This window comes from Salvia splendens, chromosome 16 (assembly GCF_004379255.2).
Source record: "Salvia splendens isolate huo1 chromosome 16, SspV2, whole genome shotgun sequence".
NCBI lineage: Eukaryota > Viridiplantae > Streptophyta > Magnoliopsida > Lamiales > Lamiaceae > Salvia > Salvia splendens.
Window position 1 is genome coordinate 16723962 of NC_056047.1, and position 24430 is coordinate 16748391.

The following is a 24430-nucleotide window of genomic DNA, read 5'->3' on the forward strand; positions in this document are numbered from 1 at the left end:
TGTTATCAACTCAAATTTAAATTTAAATGATATCAACAGATTTACGTGTTTCTGCTAAAAAAAATTCCCTTCGTCTCAATCAAAACTACATTTTCTTTCTCGTTTATTTCAATTAGAAATATATTTCCTTTTATTTTTTGGAATAAAAATTTATCGTTTCGTTACATTCAATAGTCCTACCTGGTACCATTCAATAATCTGACACAGTAATTAACTAAATTAATAAAAGTCCAACAAATCCAAGCGAACCCAAACTCCCACACGTTTAAATACGCCGGAAAACATCATTTCCTTTTCTTCCATCAAATTTCAATCACCATTTGCGAAATTCCACCGATAATCATTTTCCTGCTTCTCGAAGTCGTTTTTCTAGGTGAGAGCTTCGCGCCTCCAATTAATCTTCAGTTGCTTTGGTTTTTCTCGTCACGAATTGTGTAGTCGATCGCCATGTTCCCCTCTTTTCTGTGTTGAATTATCTTTGATTTTGCCTCAGCGCGCATGGTTTTGTGGGACTACCATTTGTAACACCTATTTTAGTTGTTTTGGAGGATTATTCTGCTAGCAATTGACATGTTTGCGACCGGGCTTTTTTGGTGTAGGGAACAGAAATGGGGCAGGATAAATTGTTGGTGATCACGGATCAGGTAGCTGTGTCGATTTCTGCAGTTTCCGATGCTATTAAGAAGCTGAGGAAGGAAGAAGTTGTAGTGGTTGATCCTATGATCATCACTCAAGCTACCTCAGGCAGTAAGTTATTGTCACTTTAATTTTTTCTTAGTTTAGATATGTTTAATTGAAGAAATTTCTTGGCATTGAATCCTCTATTTCAAAAAGCATTTGTATGTGTGGTGAATTTGTAGTCTAGGCCATTTATTGTATTTGATATGGAAATTCTTGATGGTGGAGGATAGAATACGGTTATCTAATTGATAGCATCATATTAATTATTCGATTTGGAGTCTATTGATGACTTTACGGTGCAGTAGATACAGAATGCCGTAGAAGAGCTCTACAGTTTATTAGTAGTACTAGATTAAATTCTCTTCGTCTGCACAAAATCTTAATATATAGAAGCATGGTTGATAGCTTTTACTTTTTGTCAAACATGCTGAAATTAGAGAAGTCAAACATACCGAAATTGGAAAGCTTAATTAGAGGAGAAAGATGTGTAATTGATACAGAATTAATTTGTATACATTGTCCTAGAATAGGTTGATATCTTACCTAACTTACATTGTATCATCTCCTACTTAAGGAGGAAGGGCCGAGAGCTACAAATATATTGAAAAAGAATAAAATCATCTTCTCCCAAACTCTTTCACTATGAGCCTTAATCGCCTAACTCTCGATTACCATCTTTAAGATGGTATCAGAGCAGGTTCGGGACTCAGAACAGATTCATCACCGTCCCGGGCATACCTTTCCCGACCTTTCCTAGAACCCCTGCAAACCCACCAAGATGTCAGAATTTGACACAATCAAAGCCGAATCCACAGAAAACTTCCAACTATCCAATGTGAAATCAATCACAAAGCTTACTGCACAATTTGCAGAATTTGTGACTTCAATTACAGAGCTTACTGCACAATTTGCTGAAATTGTGAAATGGCAAAACAACCAACAATTAAAGCCATCAAACCAACACCAACCAAGCCAAATCTCCCCTAAACCAGAGTTGGTTCACCTACAATCCAGAATAAATGGAGACAATTACTCCTTCTGGGCAAATCGGATGGAGCACGCTATCGGAGAAGAGGGCCGAAACGGTGGAGGCCGAGGAGGCGAGAGAGCCGCAGCGGCCGCCGCACATGACCACGCCACCAACACCGATCCTCCGGCGGGCAGCAGTAGTGGCGGCGGCATCCCCGATAGCGGCGACGAAGGGTTACCTGGTGAAGCTATGGCTCCAACGGCCGCCGCACATGACCACGCCACCAACACCGATCCTCCAGCGGGCGGCAGCAGTGGCGGCGGCGAAGGGGGTGAAGCTAGGGTTCCCACGTCAGAATTGAGGGAGGCGGCCAGAATACCAAATCGCAAACATACATATGCCCAACACTTCTACATTCCAAAACCATCTCCCACAAATTCTAAATGCAATAACCGACCCCAGCCAAAAAAAACCATTCAGAATATACCCCAAAAATCCCAAATACTCCAAATTAACCCCCGCCCAAGAGTTATCTATCCAATTACACCCCAAAATTCCCGAAAATCCCAAAGCCATCCCCTGAATTCTCGAAAATCCCAGTTTCACCCCCACCGAAAGAAAAACGCAAAAAACACCCCCCAAACTTCCGAAAAATTCCAAACTGACCCCCCACTTGCAAAAACTTTGCAAATTGCACCCTCCCCTAAATATTATTTCGGGCCAACCATATCCTGCCGGAACTCCTTTGATGCCTTAGCCTGTTCCTCTACATCTGTTTCGGGCCCAAAAGACCCTCAATGGATTTTTGACTGTGGGGCAACGGACACGATATCGTTTGAAGCCTCGGATTTTGTTTCCATAGCCAAATCGAAGAAATCCTATGTCCAAACTGCCAGTGGGGACCTAGCACAAGTTATGGGGGCAGGCACAATCAATATCTCGCCGACTCTATGCCTCTCGAATTGTCTTTTTGTTCCGTCTTTATCACATAAACTGTTATCCATAAGTCACGTGACTAGAGAACTGAATTGCAAATTACTGATGCAACCTCGCTTCTGCATGTTACAGGATATCAAGACGGGGACGATAGTTGGGCGTGGCACGGAGCGAGACGGACTGTACTATGTGGACGAGATAGCCCAACAGAGTGTTGCAATGATGCTGACTCCCGGACCGACAGACAGACAGGCTTGGCTTTGGCATCGTCGGTTAGGGCACCCATCTTTGGGGTACTTTCGTCTTCTTTTTCCTGAATTAGCTAGATCCTTGAACTCCTTTCACTGTGATACTTGTGTGTTGGCTAAGAACCATAGACATTCCTTCAAATTGAACAACACTAGAGTAAAATCCCCGTTTGCTTTAGTACATTCGGATGTTTGGGGTCCCGCTCCTATCCCGGGGGGACAAGGTTTTCGTTATTTTGTGCTTTTTATTGATGACTACTCCCGCATGACTTGGATCTATTTCTTGAAAAATAAACATGACGTGTTTGATAGGTTTGTAGATTTCTATAATCTTATTCAAACTCAGTTTCAACACACCATCCAGATCCTTAGATCAGACAATGGGGGGGAATTTGTTAACAATAAAATGCGAGAATTTTTTAGGAATAAGGGATTAGTCCATCAAACCTCGTGTGCGTACAATCCGGAACAAAACGGGGTAGCCGAAAGGAAAAACAGGTACATACTCGAAATTACCCGAGCTCTCTTAATTGAATCTAAAGTACCAAAGTCGTTTTGGCCAGAAGCTGTAGCAACCGCTGTGTACCTCCTAAATCGTCTACCTACTGGCATTCTCAACTTCAAAACTCCATTAGATATTTTTTCCCAACACTTCGACATCCCATCATCCCTATCCCTAGAACCTAAAGTGTTTGGATGCTCGGTCTTTGTCCACATTCCTAAACACGAGCGGTCCAAATTTGATCCCTGCGCGCTCAAATGTGTTTTCCTAGGCTATGGAAAAAATCAAAAAGGTTACAGATGCTATGACCCTAAGACTCGTAGGATACACACCACAATGAATTGTGATTTTGTGGAAGGGGAATACTTCTATGCCCAATCTAGTAGTCAGGGGGAGACACAAACTTCAGCCAATGGCCCGAATAATGACCTCCTAGATTGGCTACCAGATACTCTAAACAACCAATTAGGGGGAGTGCCACCAGGGGAATTACAAACAGGGGGAGAGCCACCAGGGGAACTACAAACAGGGGAAGAGTCACAGCCAAGTCCTGTCATAGACGTTGGTCCACCTGAGGAAGTTAGCAACACCGCCGGGCCGTCACCTCCGATAATACAGAATGTCGAACAAAGTGACACTGACCAGTCGTCAACCCCGCCTTCGATTCCTGAGGTAAACAGTTCAGATTTTGATAATATAGCTCCGGACAGCACTAACATTCATAGGGGCAATGGAGAGGAGTGTGGAACAAGTGGACAAAATGTCGATTCAACAGACCCATACGAGTTACCTCCAAGAAGAACAAGAGGAGTGCCTCCTCGAAGGTACTCACCAGACTGGAAAGGGAGAAAGGCCAAATATGCAGTCTCCAACATTGCGCAAAGTCACCTATCAGAAATGGCCCGAGCCTTCGAAACTGCTCTATATGAAGAAGAAGACATTCCGCAAACATTTGAGGAGGCAAGTAAACATAAACACTGGAGGGAAGCCATGAAGAAGGAGATAGACGCCTTAGTAAAAAATGGTACATGGGAGAAATGTACATTGCCAACAGGAAAGAAGCCAGTTGGATGCCGGTGGATATTCACCATAAAAAGAAGGGCAGATGGTTCAATCGAGAGATACAAGGCGAGACTTGTGGCTAAAGGATACACCCAAGTATATGGAGTAGATTATGAAGAGACATTCTCTCCAGTGGCAAAGATGGAGACTGTGCGTACACTATTATCTGTAGCAGCTTGCAAAGACTGGAATCTACACCAGTTCGATGTGACTAACGCATTCCTCCATGGAGAACTAGAAGAGAACAAGGAAGTATACATGGAAGTCCCACAAGGTTTTTCCGGGGAATTCGGAGAAGGAGAAGTTTGCCGGTTACGGAAAACCTTGTACGGTTTAAAACAGTCTCCACGGGTCTGGTTTGGCAGGTTTTGCCAAGCTATGTTCAAGCACGGATTTCAACAAAGCCAGTCCGATCACACACTCTTCACAAAAAGAAGAGACAACAAGGTAACTTGCCTTCTTATCTACGTTGATGATATGATTATCACGGGAGATGACGTAGAGGAAATCCAGAGGCTGAAGGAGAATCTGTTCAAAGAATTCGCGATGAAAGATCTAGGAGCACTAAAATACTTCTTGGGGATAGAAGTGTTGCGATCTAAACACGGAATATTCCTAAGGCAGAAAAAGTATGTTCTAGATCTATTGGCTGAAACAGGTCTCCTTGAATGTAAGCCCGCAGACACTCCAATGGTTCCTAACCATGGTTTGAAGATAGAGGATGGAGCAGAGCTCGCAGACAGAGAAAGGTACCAACGACTTGTCGGAAAACTCATCTATCTCTCACACACCAGACCCGACATTGCATACGCTGTGGGTATTGTAAGTCAGTTCATGCACCTACCTCAAGCTAATCACATGGAAGCTGCATTGAGGATCGTGCGTTATTTAAAAGGAACTATAGGATATGGGGTTTTCCTAGCAAAGAGAGAAGACTTGGAGATTGATGGATACACCGATGCTGACTGGGCAAGCAACCCGGTGGATAGAAAATCTACGGGAGGCTACTTTACTTTCATAGGGGGAAACTTGGTGACATGGAGAAGTAAGAAACAAAAGGTTGTAGCACTATCGAGTGCTGAAGCAGAGTTCCGTGGAATGAAGAGTGGACTCATGGAAATCCTCTGGCTAAGAAGGTTGCTCACAGAAATCGGGTTCCCACCTACTCGAAAGAGTCGACTGTTATGTGACAATAAGGCCGCCATCAGCATTTCAGAAAACCCAGTGCAACACGACAGAACGAAGCACGTGGAAGTTGATCGGCATTTCATCAAAGAAAAGCTAGACTGCGGTATTATCGAGTTCCCATTTGTCCGTTCGGAAGAACAACTCGCGGACATACTAACCAAAGCGGTTCTACCAAAAGTCTTCAAGGAAACATTAGCCAAGTTAAGCATTGGAGATACCATTGCTCAACTTGAGGGGGAGTGTCAAACATGCTGAAATTAGAGAAGTCAAACATACCGAAATTGGAAAGCTTAATTAGAGGAGAAAGATGTGTAATTGATACAGAATTAATTTGTATACATTGTCCTAGAATAGGTTGATATCTTACCTAACTTACATTGTATCATCTCCTACTTAAGGAGGAAGGGCCGAGAGCTACAAATATATTGAAAAAGAATAAAATCATCTTCTCCCAAACTCTTTCACTATGAGCCTTAATCGCCTAACTCTCGATTACCATCTTTAAGACTTTTGACTATGGTTCCATTTCAACATTTTTTCATGGAAGCTCGCTTAATATTTACGTTTGTTCTCTTTCATAAATTTTGGCAGGTTTAACGTCACTGGAGTCTTCATCTATAGATGATGTTGTTTCTCTCAGTAAAACATTGGAGTTTCCCAGTGATCAGTTGCTTGGAAATATCTCAAGAGTTTTAAAACCTGGCGGATCTGTCCTTTTTTACTTGGATTCTCAAACAGTTGGGGAACAAATGGTAGTTTTTTTTGGTTCTATGTTTCCTTCCTTGGTGAAGATGTAGTCACCAGAAGTTTTTTCCATGCTAAGCATATTTGATCAATATACTTGGATTCTCCTGCAGAAAACCATTCTCTTGATCACAAGTTGGTTCTGGCTGGATTCCTGGACATACATAGGGAGTCTTTTGGGGTGTGTCTCTTCTTAAACTAGTTTTTGTCATCTTTTGTCTGTATTGTTTTCATATATCGTGTTCTTATTTATAAGTTGACTCCTTTTTACCCACACCTAGGAGTATAATTCAGGTAGGTAAGGATTACATATTTTTATTTTGGTGGTACTGATTGGTGATGATGCACCATCAGCATCATCAGTGTATTCTAATTCTTGTTGTGAACACAGTAATATAAATTTGATTTTTTGAGTTTAAATGTTTGTTTCTACATTTGGATTTTCATAATAAAAATCTTGTATATTCTATTGACAGATGAAGTGTAAGAAGCCTTCATGGAAGACTGGATCTTCTTTTGCCTTGAAAAAGGCTTCCCAAGCTATACCAAAAGTTCAGATTAATGATGATGATGATTTGATCGATGAGGATAGCCTACTTACCGAAGAGGATTTGAAAAAACCCCAACTGCCCTCTGGTTAGTCTTCATCTGTATAAAATTTGTTTATTGTTCTATGCATAGTTAAATATTACAAGCGATGATAGCCTAGCTCTTCTGCAACAGGTGATTGCGAAGTTGGAATCACAAAGAAAGCTTGCAAAAATTGCAGTTGTGGAAGAGCTGGAAACGAGGAGAAAGTGAAGCTTGGACTTACTATGGACCAGATTGATAATCCTCAGTCTGCTTGTGGAAGTGTATGTTTAATTACATATGACTATGCGAATCCATTGTTTTGCTGATTTTCAACTTTGGTGTTGTTTTACTTAATTGGTATTCCTTTTTGTGCAGTGTGGTCTTGGTGATGCTTTTCGGTGCTCTACATGTCCTTACAAGGGTCTTCCAAAATTTAAGCTTGGCGAGAAGGTATGTGATGTACATTAACATGAAGAGATTGCATGTGGGTGTATGCTTGTAAAACATTTAGAGACGAAGTAGAGCACGATAGATCTGTTCCTCTAAAAACTTTATCGTTAGGTGGCATCTTCTCATGAAAATAGTCATTTCTTCTGTTGTCACTTGTGGTGTTCCATTTAATAAACTTGTCATAAATCTATGTATGTGCACAATAAAACTCAAGTGATGCTAAGATATCAACCTTGTTTTGTCAGATTGCATTGTCTGGAAACTTCTTAGCTTCCGACATATAACCATCAAGAAGCTGGACCGAGGATCCAGTTGATATACATGCGTTTTTGGTTCCTTACCATTGGATCATGCTGTGTATTAGGTTGAACGAACTGGTGGTCTTCACTGATCGTTGTGCTATTCTTTTTTTTTTTTTTTGGTATTTTTCCTAACATAAGAAATTCTTTCATGAATATTCTCTAATGGAGTTGATGGAGGTAATAGATGTGTACCATTGTCTCTTTTTTAGTACTTCAGCAGTTTGGAAGTAAACAAGCTTTTGTGCATGATCAATTTTTATCAATGGGATTTTTATATATATGTCATCGATTTTAATTTCGATATCCGTGATGTGATTGTTGTTTAATTTTGTGTAGTTAACGTCAAAGGTTGTGTTCTCGTTGCAGATTTATTATAAATAACAACAGATAAATTAGATTATTAATGAGGTTATTGGTTTAAGTCTAATCTAAATAGGTTCTTTTCAGAGCAAAGCCTTTATGAGTCATTATTATAGGTCCCAAATCGGATCGGGGCCACAGGCCTACAACAATTCAATTATTTTGCCAACTCTTTGGGATTTATACTAAATTGTTTGAATGTGGTGATTTGATTTCATAGTTGTTCCAATGAATTAATCTACACTATAGTATGAACTACTTGATATCAAGATCTGAACCAACTTAATATATTGAAAATGGGACAACTAAGTAAGCTAAACGAATAGATTTTGTGTTATTCTAGTGTTCCTTTGCACCCCAATGGCCTAATCGTAGAATATGATTGATGCCGTGTACATTTTGTACAATAGATAAGATTTCTTTCTAATTAAAGTAATAGTAATACTAATTAAATAACGTAGTAGCCGTACTTCGTTATACTTAGGTTAATGTTTTCTTTAATAGTAAATTTTTTGTATGTTTTAAATTAAAGTTTTAATACTCCTACATACTATCGTTGAAAACCATATATCACCAATATACAAAGGGCCTTTTTGTTTTGATTAATTTTTAACGTTTATTTTAACGCATTTACCTAAACTTTTTACTACGCCGTTAAAGACCTATTTGCCCCAAAACTAGGAACACAAGGATTTATTGGAACAAATAATATTATACTCCTCCACTTACCTACACTAAAATAAAGATCAATTTTGTGAAACCCATAATTTGTTAGTTTTACGCCCACCGAGATCAACATTTGCAGAAACAGATAGGAAAAGTTAATATTTTGCTATCTCACTACACAAATAAAATTAATCACTGAGAAAGAAAGATGTGCTAAATATGAAAAAAAACAAGGAAGAAATATGTTGTGGGGTTACTGTCTCTCCATCTCTCTTATATACATTTTTGGCGAAATATCAGACCAATTTCATAAAACAAATACATTGCGACCATCTAACATGCAATTAAAATTTTATTATGACAATAATATTTTGACTGGGTTTACTCGAAAAAATTTTCATCTAAAAAATCTCCAGGATATGTTATTAACATAAAAATTAATGGGATTAATTTATTATTAAGGCATAATTAGTGACATAAATTTGGAATTCATAATTGATAGTTCTATAATTTTTTTTAGATTACTTTTGGTTGTTATATAAGTTTGAAAAAATAGTTTTAAGATTGTATAGCGTTAAAGGGTTTTGAGATGGTAGTTTAACTAATTTAGTAGTTGTATATTTAATTCTTCGTGAATTAATGGTTGTAGATAATCCTACGGTAGGAAGATAACCGCATCATATTCTCAAAATCAATTCTTGGATAGTAAAAAATGATAAGCCAAAGTCGTATAATTGATGTGTGTTAGATTTGCAGAAGTGTAAAAGTGTCAAAATGTGAGCACTAGTTGAGGTGTACATCGCCTCGTGGATAGAGAGATTCGGTATGCAACTTACTTAATACACTGTAACAACCCGGAAAAAAAAATTAAAAAAAAATCAAATTTATCTACATTACCAAGTCAATAATTCAATCCTCCTCCTTGATCTGCAAATAAAATATTAAACAAACCTAATTGATAAATTAACGTTCAAAAAAAAAAAGAAGAAGAAAACGTCTCTCACTCCTATCCTCACGTTGAAACCGCTCTCCCCTCACTCCATAAATCTCTCCCCATCTAAACCAAATCTCCACATACATATCTCCCCATGATTCCACGTTTTCTTCAGTTCTATCAATTCCAAGAAAATTAAGAATTAGAAATACAAAGAAGAAGTGTGAGCACAGTACCAGTTGAGGCCTAAGAAGAAGATCAAGCATCAAGTGTTCTGCAAATTATCAACGGTTCCCCTGAATTTTACTCTATTTTCAACTGCTTTTATTGGCATATCTCTATCTGCTCGAAAATATCCACTCATCTTTCTCCCCTGGTAATTAAGCCGTTCGTTGGTTGCTAGTTGGAGTTGCGTAGTTGGGGGATTGAAGAAATTCGAGTTGAGATAATTGCTCTCCGGTTGAATGGGGATTTGCCGGCGACAACCAGTGAAGGAGAAGAGAGACTGGAGTCAGCAGCGGCTGACGTGACAGATTGTGCTGCAGCACCAGCAGCGGCGACGCGACCTCGGCTCTGGGCTGGATTGCGCACAGCCACGGTGGGAGGAAAGCAGCAACGGTGCCGGCGTCGAGTGCGAACAGCACCGTGCAGCGACGCCTTGGAGAAGAGAGCAGCAGCGGCTACCCGGTGACTACGCCGACAGCACCATGGCGGCGGCGTCATATCTTCTCGGCGAGCAGTGGCCGGTGGCGTGGAGTGAATCGGGAAGGCGACGGGGAAGGTGAAGATGCAGAAGCAGATATGAGGCGATGCGCCGTCGTACTGCTACGCGTGCTTCTCCGGCAAATATCCGGTGCACCCGACGGGGATTTGGGGAAGATTCCAATTGATAAGGAAATTGGGAAATTATGCAAGGAATTCATTGTGCCTTGGCATACTGATGCGGCGCATGCTTTGGGAAATTCCCTAATTTTGGGCAGAATTAAAATGAAGGAGGAAGAGGTGAAATACCAATGGTGAAGAGGAAGTGATGTTGGGCCACTTTTGTTTGGGCTTCACAAATAAGGTGGAGAATTAAGGTGGCCAAGTAGAAAATTAATTTGTGCCAGATTACAAATTAAAAAGAGATAGGCTAAGGGGAACACTCATGATGAAGAAGGCTTTTTACGCATGCTTTTCGAGGATGGAATGAAGCACAAGTTAAAGTTTTAAACGAACGAGGTGAGCTTTCGAACTAAAGTATTTTCAAGAGCTTTCGATTTGATATATTGGTTTGAGTATCATTTTATGTGACGAAATGCCTTTGATTGCGATTATTACATGATTATGTGATTTATGTGCTTAAAGTGAAAGTGATTGTCATGTGTTGCGCTGTATAGCTTTTTGAGTGGTTGTGACATGCTCGACCTATGCAGAAAAATGTTTTATGTTTCAAATACGTTTTTGAGGAAAATAAAGTTTGCAAAGGGAATATCATGCCATGTTTTTATTTTGAGAAATGCCTATCTATTTGTCTAGCAAGGGAGTTGTCCCTACTAGACCTATTGAAATCGAATTCGGGTCTGACTAGGGAGTGAGTCCCTACTCAGGCTAGTGTACACCAATGGAGATCGTGAGCCGTCTTTTGGGTCGGCCGGTCTAGTGATCGAGTTTGCGGCCACATTCTCGTTTTGATGAGATTGATGTTGATGAGATTGATGTTGATGTTGATGATTGCTTAGTGGGGAGTGAGTCCCTACTATGAGTTTAATCGAATTCGGATCACTACTATGAGTTTAATCGAATTCGGATCATAGCAAGGGTGCGTCCCTACTCGGACTAGTGCACACGATGATGACCGTGAGTCATCGAACGGGTTGGCCGGTTTTCGTGCTCATGGAAAGTGGCCCCCTTACACGGCACCCTAAAGAACAGATATGGCAGTTTCTTAAATAATTCAAGGAGAAATGATTGTGTTTTGAAATGATGAGGAAAAAGGATTTGAGGATGAGTTGCAAGTTTGTGTTTGAGATTCCTTTTCAAAGTTAAAACCCCGAAGTCACTCAATGGTGGCATGATAAAACTGTTTTTTTTAAATGTTTTGGCATTTGTCCACTGAGTGCATCAAGTACTCAGCCCTGCATATGTTTTCCCTATGTGCAGGTTGAGCTGTGACGAGCGCGGTGGGTGTTGAGCATAAAAGTGAAGAATGTCTTTCAAAAATCTAGAATATGTTGTGTCTTCATACATAGCATTATTCTACTCTCGAAATGCTTCCGCTAAATATTATTTCTTTTGAGTTCGTGTGTTGTTGAAATATTTTCATGGGGAGTTGTTGATTGTTGAAATGATACTCTGATTTATTTCGAGCTATGGTGTTGATACGTTTTTTTCCCTTTCTTTCCCGCTTCTTTAACCCTCCCCTAGTCGCGATCAACCGTGTTTTCTATCCTTAGAAAATGCGGGCGTGACATACACTCTTCGTCCATGATTCAAAAACTCATTCTTTTCTTTAAAGATCTATTTATTTTTTTATATAACTTTGGTATGTGACCCTACCCTCCATTTAATTATTACACTTAAAATTCAATATAAAATTAGTATTACTAAAATTGAGACTAGCATTTCTCTAATTTTTTTCATTCATATTTTTTCACAAGTTTAAACAATTTATAAAAACACACATCGAGCCAAAACGGGTTTTAAATTGGGTATGGAGGGAATATGTTGTAGTTTTATGTTTTTTCATTTGACCATTGTTTTTCTAAAAATATGTTAAAATGATGATTATTGTATAAAATAAATCAGCAAGTAATCTGCGTCTAAACTCTAAACACATCGAATAACTTGATTTATTCGAGGAATTATTCTTAATAATGGATTAATTAATGGGTAAGAGCGGTAGCCATGCAACTACCCCAGCCCTACATTATCATAAACGAATATGCTCTCACCACGTGGCATCTAGCTACTGGTCCCACATACTGTTGGTATCGGATTCTCCGTCGCTCACTCATATATAAACTCTCGTTTCTCTGCGTCTTTCCGCACAAAAATTTCAGATCCGTCACTCAGCTCGATTCACTGTAACGAAACATGGGTTTGAAGGTACTCTTCATTCAAAAAACCTGTCCATTTCCTTGTTTCTGCAATTTGTTGTTTTTCATTTCGCGCGCGTTCGTGTTTACTGGTTTTCCAGTTGATTTGCTTGTTTTTTCCCCTTTTATTGGAGTTGTGATCTAGAGTATTGTGTATGTATCGGTGAATTGTTTTGAAACCTTTTTGGATTTGGCTTAGATCTGGATGAATTGCCGCTTGCGCGACTAAAATTAGATTTATTTGATGACTTGAATCGTTTATAACTTTATTTGTTGTTTCGGTTTCAAACTCAACCGTGCTTGATTTGTTCAACACAAACGTGAAAAAAGTTGAAGTTTAATATGCTTGAATGAACACTATTATAGACTAAAGTAGAATTAGCATCTCAATTGATTGCTTCGCTTCGATTACTGCTGAATTCATTGGCGCAGAGCTCTGTTTGCTTAGTATTTCAATTCATTGATTCGGTTAGTTCTGAGTTCATTAGCGCAGAGTTCAATTTTCTTAGGTTTTCAATCCAGTGCTGCGGTAATGCTGAGTTTATCTGCGCAGAGTTCAATTTGCTTAAGATTTCAATTTGCTGCTTCAGTTAGTGTTAATTTCAACTTGCTTACATTTTAGGTGAAAATTTGTTGTAGGAAGAATTTGATGAGCATGCTGAGAAAGCTAAGACCTTGCCCGAGAGCACTTCAAACGAAAATAAGCTCATTCTGTATGGACTCTTCAAGCAAGCCACAGTCGGAAATGTCGACACGAGTTAGTTTCATTTTTAACGTCGCATTTATTTCTAATTTATCATGTTGATTTCCCCTCGTATGATTCTACATGAATCGAGGTGGCTGCAGAGTTGGAATCAAGCAGTCAGTGTATATTGCGTCGTTATAGATTAGATTAACTTTGTCGTATAATGCAGGTCGTCCTGGTATGTTTAACATGAGGGACAGGGCGAAGTGGGATGCATGGAAGGCAGTTGAAGGTACATTCGATTCTCACTCGCAGCATATAAATCAGTTTTTGATTGATTGAACAATAGCTTAACTGATGAGATAATCGTCTCGGCAGGCAAATCTACAGAGGAAGCCATGAATGATTACATCACCAAGGTGAAGCAGTTGCTGGAAGAAGCTGGAGTTTCGAGCTGATTACAAGGTGTCATCGTCTACAAGTTACTCGTGATGTATGTCTAAAATAAGTTTTCGAAGTAAGTTATCAACTGGGGTATTTATGTTTGAATTAAATGGAGTTCAGTTATTCAGACTGTGCTGTATCATTGTTACTCTGAAAATTCTATTATCATATATATTCAGACAGTGTTGTGATTGAGATATGGTCCTTATTCTTGATATTTGCTTGGAACATAGTAGCACTTTCTATCTTTGTTTATCAATCGTAAAAACTACTGCATTTAGGAAAGAAATGAATGAGAATAATCTGCTTCTCAATTGAAATATTTTGAAAATCATTTAGTTTAAAAACTATTATTAATTGGGTTTTCCTTAAAAAATCATCCACCACCATTTGCACATCAAAGTTAAATTTATATGCGATCTCAGATTCTCAGTCTTGCATGATAAAAAATCTGACATATTCCTAAATCTCGATATGTTCAAATCTGCAAAAACTAGTAAAAGTTTATTTGTGTCCTCGACCAAAAATAGTACATGTCAAATATTGAGTTAAATTACGTAGAATACATGTATAGCTCACAAATTAAGTTTAATTTTTAATACTATAATAAAACAAATAAAGTGGTTTTTCATTTTATTTACTCCCTCCGTCAACGAAATGTTGTCCAAGTTTGACTTGACAGTGTTTTAAGAAATGTGAAGAAAAGTGAGCGGAAAATGTTAGTGGAATGTAGGTTCCATATTTATATAGTGTTTTTATAATATAATGTGAGTGTAATGAGTTAGTTGAAAGTGCGGTCCATTTGCTAATGATAAAAAAGCAAAATGGACAACATTTTGCGGACAGACCGAAATGACAAAACTGGACAATATTTCACGGACGGAGAGAGTATAAAACTTTCCACTGATGCATCTGGGTCGAATTAAAAGCCGCAATATTTTAGAGCAAAAGTATAAAGCCTATCTATGAGACTATGGCCTAGGTTATCCAATAATGTTAGGACCACTTACCATCATAACATGGACACTAGGACCACAAAACCATGGAAAACAGTTGAAAGATTTGTGGAAAATCATAACACCAAACATATAGAATAAGGATCGAGAGAGAAGAAACATATCTTTAATTATGAATCAATCAAGTTACAATGAAAAAGCTAGCTCACTATTTATACACAAAGCTAAATATTTTGGAGAAACAACTAACTCAAAAAAAAACTAACTTCATAACAAACTTCTTAACTAGCTTCTTAACTAACTATATGATGACTAAGTGCCTAGTCACTGTCAACACGACGCTGACTCAGCTTGTTTCACATCTCACGCAAGCTTTCGTTCTTCCTTTTCATGCACATACTTTCCCTCCTTTATGCATACCAGCTCTCTGCCTCTGTCTTCATTCTCCATCTTTCACATGCCCCTTCAAGATGGATTGTAGAGGCTTTCGAAATTCATCTTGCTCAATATAGAGTGGAAAGCCATCGGCCCCAAAGGCTTAGTAAAAATGTCAGCAACTTGCAGATTGTTTCTGATATGTAAAGGCTTGACTCCTTCTAAGTATTTTTCCCTCACAGTGTGACAATCTATCTCAATGTGTTTAGTTCTTTCATGGAATACCAGATTAGAACATATATGTATGGCTGATTGATTATCACAATATAAAGGGACAACCTTTTCAACCTTAACTCCAAAGTCAGCTAAGAGTGCCATTGACTAGACTACTTCACAAGTAGCTTGTGCCATCGCCCTATATTCGGCTTCTGCTGAGGATCTGGAAACGGTGTTCTGCTTCTTGGCTTTCCAAGATATCAAAGAGCTTCCAAGATAGACAATAGTGTCATTGACTTCCTTGTGTCTTGGCATGATGCCCAATCTGCATCAGAGAAGATGCTAAGATTCAATTTGCAGTTGCTAGAGTAGAATAAGCCATGGCCTGAAGATCCCTTCAAGTATCTTAAGACTTTCTCTGCAGCTTCCCAATGTTCATCAGTAGGGCTAGCTACATATTGACTCAATTTATGTACAACAAATGTTACATCAGGTCTGGTGATGCACAGGTACAACAGCCTGCCAATTAGCCTTCTATATTTTGATGCATCTTCCATAGGCTTTCCTGAATCTACTCTCAGTTTCTTTAGAGGATCCATAAGCACTGTAGAGGGTTTGCATCCCAGCATTCCAGTATCTCTCAGCAAATCCATAACATATTTTCTCTGGGAAATCAGGATTCCCTTCTTGTTTCTAGCTATCTCAACTCCTAGGAAATATTTAGGGACTCCCAAATCTTTAAACTTGAAGTGTTGAGATAGAAAATCTTTGAAGCTCTCTGTCATTTCAGGATCAGTTGTGGCTACTAGAATATCATCAACATACACAACTATGCTAAAGAAACCAGTGTGATCATGCTTGAAAAAGAAAGAATAGTCTGATGCAGACTGTTGCAGACCAAATCCTTTCAAGACTTGAGAGAATTTCAAGTACAATTGCCTAAATGCCTGTTTTAAACCATATAGAGACTTCTTAAGCTTGCAAACTAATGTTGATTGGGAATTTGCCCCTTCAACAGTCTGCCAGTCAGCCTTGAAGCCCGGGGGAAGAGTCATATATATATATATATATATATATATATATATATAGATTTTTGATCAATACAAAAATCAATCCTAATACCAAACATAAGCTAATTATTGTCCATGAGATTTGCCGTTATTTTAATCTTAGGACAAGATCTGAAGGCTGTCCTATTTTCATTTCTTTCTCATTTTTAAATAAAAATAATCGTATAAGGCTAGTATGGAACTTATACATTTGTGTTGTTATGGAATTTCCATTAATCATGCAGTATGATTACTCCATGATCACCTCTTTCTCTCACTTCATATCTGCGTGAAATTTTCCAACCACGATTCACTCCTTCACTTTATTTCTTCAGTTGATTCCATATTTCTCGAATCATTCTGTCAAGTTATTCATCCTCTTCTCCAGCGATTTTTGGGACAGCCTCTTACAATCTCACGAGTAGATGCTATGGCACAACCAAATGCAAAATCAACAACAAATTAAGTAAATGCAGATTTTTTCACCTTCTTCCATAAAATATGAATATTTGTTAACTCTCGATTTCAGAATGTGTGTTCATCATCTTCAGCGATTGTTTCGTAATCTTTTTTAATTTTTCTACCAGATTGCCATTTTACATCTCCTCATTCATCACTCCAATGTAAGATTTGTATTCACCTAAAATCTTAATTTTAGGAATTATCATCCAGAGATTGAAATATTCTTATATATCCCGTTTCATAGCTTCTCTCTCTTTTGTTAATTTTTTTTATCATTTGATATATGATTGTGAATGCATAAATTGTTTGCAGATTTGTTTATATCGAGCCTCACATTAATGGAAATTGGATCACCCCCCACCGCCGAACTGTGACAATCATTCTTCATCTGATGAAAGTGTTGATAATACAAATTGTGGAGGTTAAATATATTGATTTGTTTTAATTTCATTATTAAACCTTGATTATGCCATAAGTTTTATATTTTATTTTTATGTTATGACTTTAATATACCGTAGTTATGCTCTTCATTGCACGCAATATGTCTTCATGTTTAACTGGTTGCATGTGTTTTTATGCATACATTCGCTGCATTTTTTCACATAACGGATTTCACATCTCACTTTTGTTATTATGATGTGTTCTTATGCTCTATTTTTGTTTATTTCAGATTTACATACCCCTGATTGCCCTAACAAAGTGAAACCCTTTGTTGGTCGTAACTTTCCCACATTGGAGAAAGCAATTCAGTTTTATGAAAATTATGGTCGACATGTTGGTTTTGATACCCTCAAGTGCGGGTCTAAAAAAATTGGTCAACTCACCATATGGTTTTATATGGCGTGTAGTAGAGAAGGTGAAAAAAGAGTGCAAGACAAGCAAGCTAGACGCAGACGTAAATCCAAGAAATGCGGCTGTAAAGCTAGGGTTGCCTTCAAGTTTGACTCCGACAGAGGCTACGTAATCAAGAATTTGAATGAAGAACATAATCATCCTATGGTGCTTCCAAACCACCAGAAATTCATGAGACTCAATCGCGTTCTTGACGATGTCCACCAAAAATTTATTACCGATTGTGCTGGTGTCAATATTGGTCCATCACTAACATTTAAATTGTTGACTGAATTGATGGGTGGATATGAGTCAGTCGGGTGTACTGTATTGGACGTTCGCAATTACACCCGAGACATTAGGAGATATGCTGAAGGGCATGATGCTCAGATGATATTAGATGAGCTAAGGAAGAAGAAGAAAAGTTGTGATGCCTTCACGTATGAATATAAGGTCGATTCTAGTGATAGAATGTCACATTTATTTTGGTGTGATCCGCTATCAAAGAAGAATTTTTTGCTATTCGGTGACATTGTTTCATTTGACACTACTTACTCAACCAACAGGTACATGTTTTAAGCTTATTTGTTTTCACATTTAGTTTTACATTTCGTGGTATGACATTCATTGTTTTTGTATTGACCCATTGTTTGATATTCTAGCTTGTCAAACTCCAGCTCCCATGTCTGATTTTAGAAAGACTATTTTTTTGCAGGTACTCTATGATATTTGCTCCGTTCACTGGTAAGGACAATCATGGAAGAGCTGTGACATTTGGTGCAGGTCTACTTTGTAGTGAGAGTGCAGACTCTTTCTCCTGGCTATTCCGGCAGTTTGTGAAATGCATGGGTGTAGCTCCGAAATTGATCATTACTGACCAAGACCTGGGAATGAAGGTTGCTGTCGAGGAGGTCCTTGTGAACACACGTCATAGATGGTGTATGTGGCACATCATGGCAAAAGTTGCTGAGAAGGTCCCAAAATCATTGCTTGGTAATACAGATTTTAAGAAGGAGTTAAACTCATGTGTCTGGTCCGAGTTGATTGAATCCACCGAGTTTGAAGACACTTGGCATAAGATTATGGAGGAATATGGACTTGAAGACACGGATTGGTTTTCTACAATGTTTCGATCAAGACAGTATTGGGTTCCAGCATACTTTAGAGACTTTCCTGCTAGTTCTTTGATAAAGACAACCTCTGTTTCTGAGTCGCAGAATAGTTTTTTTAAGAGGTATAGCAAGTCCAAAGCTAACCTTGTTGTGTTCTTAATGAACTTCAACAATGCTTTGGAGGCTCAAAGGTACCAAACGGCAAAGCTTGATTATATGGATGCTAATACCACATCGACATTGAAGACACAGTGGCCTATTGAAAAGTATGCTTCTACAATATTTACTGACAGTGCATTCAAGGAAATTCAAGAACAAATATTGGAGGCATACAATCATTGCAGTATTTTGGCGATATCAAATGAATCCACTCATGACATCTACAAGGTATTAGATCATTTCTCAAACACATGGAATGTTACATACTCAGAATTGGATTTTGCCTTTCATTGTGGTTGCAAAATGTTTCTGAGAACTGGTCTTGTATGCTGTCACATCTTCCTTGTGTTGAAACACAAAAACTTTAAGTTGATTCCTGACAATTTGATTGGAGGTCGATGGTTAAAGTCCCCACTAGTAAAGTCAGCTCATGGTGTTGACTGTGAAGATGTGAGTACTCATATCTATGTGGATGAGAAGAAGAAGGCTTCGTCTATCTTGTTGGGTGAAATGTTGTCTTTGTACCAAGCTGTTTCTATCGATATTGATCAAACCCATGAATTGACTTCTATACTTCGTGATGTAAGGCAGCAAATTTTTGCCGATGGTGTGGTATTGTCAGCTGCACAAAAGAAGCAGCGTATTGAGTCTTTTTATGGTGGGGAGAAACCCCTTGTTGTTGATGTTCATCCTCCTGAAGTTGTAAAGACGAAGGGGCATGCAAGTAGGCTCCAACCAAGGTTAGAAAAAGCTATGCGGCTAAAGAACAAACCTGTGCGCCAATGCAAGAAATGCCATGAGTGGGGTCACCACGATTCAAGGAATTGCGACAAAATTAAAGAGAAAGAACTTCAGAGATCAAGAAGGGAGTCTGAAATTTGATTTTATGCTTTTGCATATTTTTATAGTTTTTTTTTTTCTTATCAAACTATCTGTTATCACTCTTTATGGAACAATTTGATGTTTGTTTTTAACCGTTTCAGACTTTTTTTGTAATCTGAACCAGACATAAGCTACTATGACTTAATTACGTACTAATTATCATTTTTAGATTGATTGTTTTGTGAGCCATATTCGTTTCGGGGGCTAATAACTGTTTTGAGACTCGTTGCGGCCTTGTATATGCGTGAATTCTTCAGCATCTTTTGTTATTTCAGATCTAATTCTGAATTGGATTATAGAATTGCTAAGCTTTGGAAGGATTATGGTTCAATTCGATCTTGAAGCTTTTGGGCTTTTCACATTGCAGGAGCAGCTTTGTTTAGTTTTATATGCTTTTTGTTAATTTGGTTTCTTCTATCTCAATTGAACTTGAGATTTAAATTTCTCGATTGAAGAGATGAATCGAAGACAAACATTTTGACAAAAAATAAAAGAATGACCCCATTCTTGAAGAAACCTTTCCAGTAACACTTCTTGTTTTTTTGTTCATGTAATATGATTTTAGTAATTACTTTGATGTTAATGTATAATATACATTAGGCAGGTGTGAGTTCAGAAGACACTCCATTTGAAAAATCCTTGGAATGAGTTCAAACCTGTCAAAATTAGTAGAAACTATCAAGTATTTTGTCTAAGCTTTTTAAGAGCCTTATGATGACTCGTATATGTTATTAGACTGACATGTATTCATACTATTTCTTATAATGACTCGTATATGTTATCAGTATGACATGTATTCAGCCTTTTTCTTATACCGACTCTTATTTATCATCACAATGCCCTGACTTCTTATAATGACCCGTTTATGTTTCAGAATTACATGTATTCAGTGTTATTCTTAAATCTTATTATGTCAAAGTGTCAAACATTATGTCCAACATTTACCACGTCGAATAACCCATACTACATTATCGTAACACATCTGCATTGTAAAGATAGGACTTCAAAATCAATTCGGAATCAAACCAAGTTCTTGTAAATTACATAGACCAAGATGTGAGACATAGAATCCAATGACGTATCCCAACATCAAACCTATGTGATACGTGGAAATTCTAGAATCTGAAATTTCAAAACAAATAAATAATGTCGATATAGCCGTCTATGAATCTAAAATTCTAAGACAAATCCAAAACTGAAGCTTTGTAGTCCGCAATCATCTTCTCAACATCTATCTTCATTGTCTTGCTGTCATTTGCGTAATGTATGGATGCCGTTGTTTTATTAAAAAATGAACTGTGATTATTATCGGCCAACATCAACGCACAACAGTATTTAGCTCTTAAATACTGGATTGCACCCCTATTTCTGTTTGATAGACCACAATTCCAATGGCCTTCTCTCTCGCCCATGTAGACTTCCAGGTGCCTCATCAAATACACACCACGGTCCTCCACATTATAGGTTGTTCTCCAACTCATTTTCATCCTATGTATAGGCACGTTCAAACAGTCTTGCATTGAATGTGGCACCCAATTTTTGTTAAATATTTACAAAAGAACGCTCTCTGCCAATCACAATTTGAAAATCACGATTCAAAAAATTAAACAGCAAATCGTACGCACGTAAGTGTTTGTGATACCTACCAGTGTTTCAGGTATGTCGCCATAATTCAATCTCAAGTCACGATCATCTCCTTCTTTCGAACCATCAATGATAACAACTGCTTTTCTTGCGAAACAAAAACACACAGTGTAGTCTCTTTTAAATACGCAGAAAGGGAAGAAGACCTGTCTCCCAAAATACACCAGTGAACTTATCAATATGTCACATTGTTATACAAGAAAAGAAAAAACGTTGTGTTAGATATTTTAGGACCATACCAGATCTATGTCTACCCATTTGAAGTTTGGTATTTCTCTAACCTCCTCATCAAGGTTCATCGCAAAAGTATTAAATCTTTTTTCTTCATCAACCTCTGCAGACACCTTCACAACCGTGTAAAGCTGCATCGTGACACCAAAAAGACAGTAGTTGCACGCGATTCAATTTGTAACCAAAATTACGTCTTACCAATAATAAATCAGTAGCATTAGAGAGATGTTTTGTTTACTCACTGCAGGGTAAGTTGTGAAAAACAGTCTTTTCGGTGACGAATGAGCTTTCATCTCCTCCTTGTTGTTCAGCACGGAGCACCATGCACTAACTATACCACTTGAGATCTCAGTATGTGGGAACAATGACATGAACTCTATAATCCGAACTTCCACAACATCATCATCATACACAAGCTTGTCCCTAACAGACAATTGTGCAACAAGTGACTCAACTTTATTGGAAACTATTAATGAGTTCCTCAACAGATTTTAGAGCAACTTACTCATTAGTATTGTACGTTGTCATAAGCCAATAATAAATCATTCTTTCATCTTGATTAAGCTTGTTTGACACCTTCACTGCTCGTTCATAGTATGGGGAACGCATTGCATTACTTAACTTCATCTCAGCTCTTCCTCTCACTTTCAGCTTCCAATTCTCCACATCATCTTTCGGCTACCCACGTAAGTATAAGACAATGTAGGTTTGGTCAGTCATCTCAGAGAACATATAAAGCCATAAATGTGTCATGACTAGCAGCACAACAACTCATTATATGTCACTTACACTGTCTGTATCATAGATGCCTAATTCGTTGCCCATTTTAGGTTTCGCTTTCTTTGAAAAAGGCGTCACAAAATTGGCTTCGTTGTCCTCAAAATCCATGGGTGCATCAACTGGATTTTTCACCTCAGGTTCAACTAGTATTGCTTTACCCTAAGCAAAATTTATAATCTGATCATTTCACACACTTAACATAAAAAATCAAGAGGATAAGTTGTAATATCATTTCAGTACTTACCTCATCAATTATTGTGCTCACTATCTGGTTCCCAGACCTAGTCCCTGAGTTGTTCACCATAGAAGCCAAACATACTACATCATCATCATCATCATCATCACCACATTCCATGTAAGCTTCTATAGCTGATTTTACAATTTCGTCGACATTGATAGCATCCTCCTAGTACTCATTTCATGTTAAATTCAGCCCAAAATCACATCCCCAGAAAAATAACAAAAAACAACACTTTTGCTAGAAGATTTTACAGTACACAAAATGTACCTTCATTCCAACCCCAGGACTTGCTGAACAGCCAATACTTAAAAATGACTTTGTATCATCCGGGTTTTTATTCATTCCAATAGCGTCATGATCGATGATATTAGCTTCTTTATCAGTATCGTGTGCTTGGTACATTCCAATATTATTTCCAGTCTGCTCCTGCGATGACATCATATTTTGCTAGTAAAAAAATCTGACACGTATCTTACATCATATTAGAACATCAAATATGTCTTGACGATAGTGTTTTCCAAAACATAATATTAACAAGTATAAAAGGTCATACAACAACATCGTTTAGGTCATAATATTACCAGACATAATACTAACATACATTAAAGGTCATACAAGAGCATCGTTTAGGACATAATATTACCAGACATAATGCTAACAGACATTAAAAGGTCATACAACAACATCGTTTAGGTCATAATATTACTAGCCATAATACTAACAGACATTAAAGGTCATACAACAGCATCGTTTAGGTTATAATATTACCAGAAATACTACTTACAGACATTAAAGGTCATACAATAGCATCGTTTAGATCATAATATTACCAGACCTACTACTAACAGACATTAAAGGTCATACAACAGCATCGTTTAGGCCATGTTTTCCAAAACTAAGTCTATTACCCTAACCAAAAATAGAAACACATCAACAACGACATATAATAGCAACTTATAAGTAAAATTATAATAGCAACTTACATTACTTCCTCCAAAGGAGAACCCAATGTCAAATGTTGGCCCAACCTCGGCCAGCTTCTTCAGTATATTGGTAACCTTCATCATATTCTCCACGGCAACGAGAATTTCTGGAGTGTCTAGTTCCTCTTCAGCCAATGCTTGTGTCAAATTTGCAAAGGTGTGCTCGTCTTCATTGCCCTTTTTGGGAACCACACCCAGCATCTTATAGGCAGTGGTTGCTGCAATACGAAAAGATTCAATATTTTCACTTAATGCAGCAACATCGTTTATCCTGTTGAGAAGATTTTGAATCCCCTTAGTTGCCTCCTCTTCCGCCTCAGCCAATGCCACCATTGCCTTTGATAAAGGGTTCTCAACCGATTTGTTCTCAACTTCAAAAACTACAATTTTAGTGGGTCGTGGCAACTTTTCTGGATCTCCTCTTTCAATCACACTTCCCCGCCCAATACACCCAGTTTGGACCTCCATCTTCTGTCTTAAGCGTAGCAGCTCACTGGTCCACCCTGACACAGTTGGGAAGACTCTAGACACTAGGAGTGTCTGGTGGAACACACGGTCGACATAGAAAGCCTGCATTCATTGAACAATATGGTATTAGTTTGAAGATATTTACATTTTTTCATAAGTTAAGACTATACTCACTACTAAGAAAGCTGCTGGTCCACTAAAAGGATTTTTCTTGTTCCT

The 24430-nt window shown here is 38.1% G+C and overlaps 3 protein-coding genes across 4 annotated transcripts; all 3 read left to right on the top strand.

Moving 5' to 3' along the window:
• The first annotated feature begins 222 nt into the window (after window positions 1-222).
• LOC121771442 (anamorsin homolog) lies at window positions 223-7959 on the top strand. 2 transcript variants are annotated; one of them, XM_042168229.1, is made up of 8 exons: window positions 223-373; window positions 600-747; window positions 6179-6352; window positions 6445-6512; window positions 6808-6967; window positions 7055-7185; window positions 7280-7354; window positions 7600-7959. In XM_042168229.1, exons 2-8 carry the CDS (start codon window positions 609-611, stop codon window positions 7636-7638), a joined length of 786 nt encoding a protein of 261 aa, XP_042024163.1. In that variant the 5' UTR covers window positions 223-373; window positions 600-608; the 3' UTR covers window positions 7639-7959. The 2 variants fall into 2 exon arrangements, with proteins under 2 accessions (XP_042024163.1, XP_042024162.1); XM_042168228.1 differs by lacking the exons at window positions 6179-6352; window positions 6445-6512 and adding an exon at window positions 2720-2880.
• Window positions 7960-12547: 4588 nt separating this feature from the next.
• LOC121770609 (acyl-CoA-binding protein-like) lies at window positions 12548-14017 on the top strand. The gene is made up of 4 exons (XM_042167366.1): window positions 12548-12703; window positions 13333-13450; window positions 13608-13670; window positions 13757-14017. The coding sequence occupies exons 1-4, from the start codon at window positions 12692-12694 to the stop codon at window positions 13834-13836; spliced, it is 273 nt and encodes a 90-aa protein (XP_042023300.1). The 5' UTR covers window positions 12548-12691; the 3' UTR covers window positions 13837-14017.
• Window positions 14018-17280: 3263 nt separating this feature from the next.
• LOC121770274 (protein FAR1-RELATED SEQUENCE 5-like) lies at window positions 17281-19864 on the top strand. Its single transcript, XM_042167034.1, has 3 exons — window positions 17281-17301; window positions 17551-18277; window positions 18427-19864. Exons 2-3 carry the CDS (start codon window positions 17718-17720, stop codon window positions 19862-19864), a joined length of 1998 nt encoding a protein of 665 aa, XP_042022968.1. The 5' UTR covers window positions 17281-17301; window positions 17551-17717.
• Window positions 19865-24430: the final 4566 nt, after the last annotated feature.

Excerpts from the sequence above, each read along its gene's own strand:
- LOC121770274 (XM_042167034.1), top strand. The coding sequence starts at position 17,718 with ATGGCGTGTAGTAGAGAAGGTGAAAAAAGAGTGCAAGACAAGCAAGCT. Across the intron at positions 18,278-18,426 it reads ACTACTTACTCAACCAACAG|GTACTCTATGATATTTGCTC; the intron begins GTACATGTTTTA and ends ATTTTTTTGCAG.
- LOC121771442 (XM_042168229.1), top strand. The coding sequence starts at position 609 with ATGGGGCAGGATAAATTGTTGGTGATCACGGATCAGGTAGCTGTGTCG. Across the intron at positions 6,968-7,054 it reads AAAACCCCAACTGCCCTCTG|GTGATTGCGAAGTTGGAATC; the intron begins GTTAGTCTTCAT and ends CTTCTGCAACAG. Across the intron at positions 7,355-7,599 it reads AATTTAAGCTTGGCGAGAAG|ATTGCATTGTCTGGAAACTT; the intron begins GTATGTGATGTA and ends TTGTTTTGTCAG.
- LOC121770609 (XM_042167366.1), top strand. Across the intron at positions 13,451-13,607 it reads AGTCGGAAATGTCGACACGA|GTCGTCCTGGTATGTTTAAC; the intron begins GTTAGTTTCATT and ends CGTATAATGCAG. Across the intron at positions 13,671-13,756 it reads TGCATGGAAGGCAGTTGAAG|GCAAATCTACAGAGGAAGCC; the intron begins GTACATTCGATT and ends TCGTCTCGGCAG.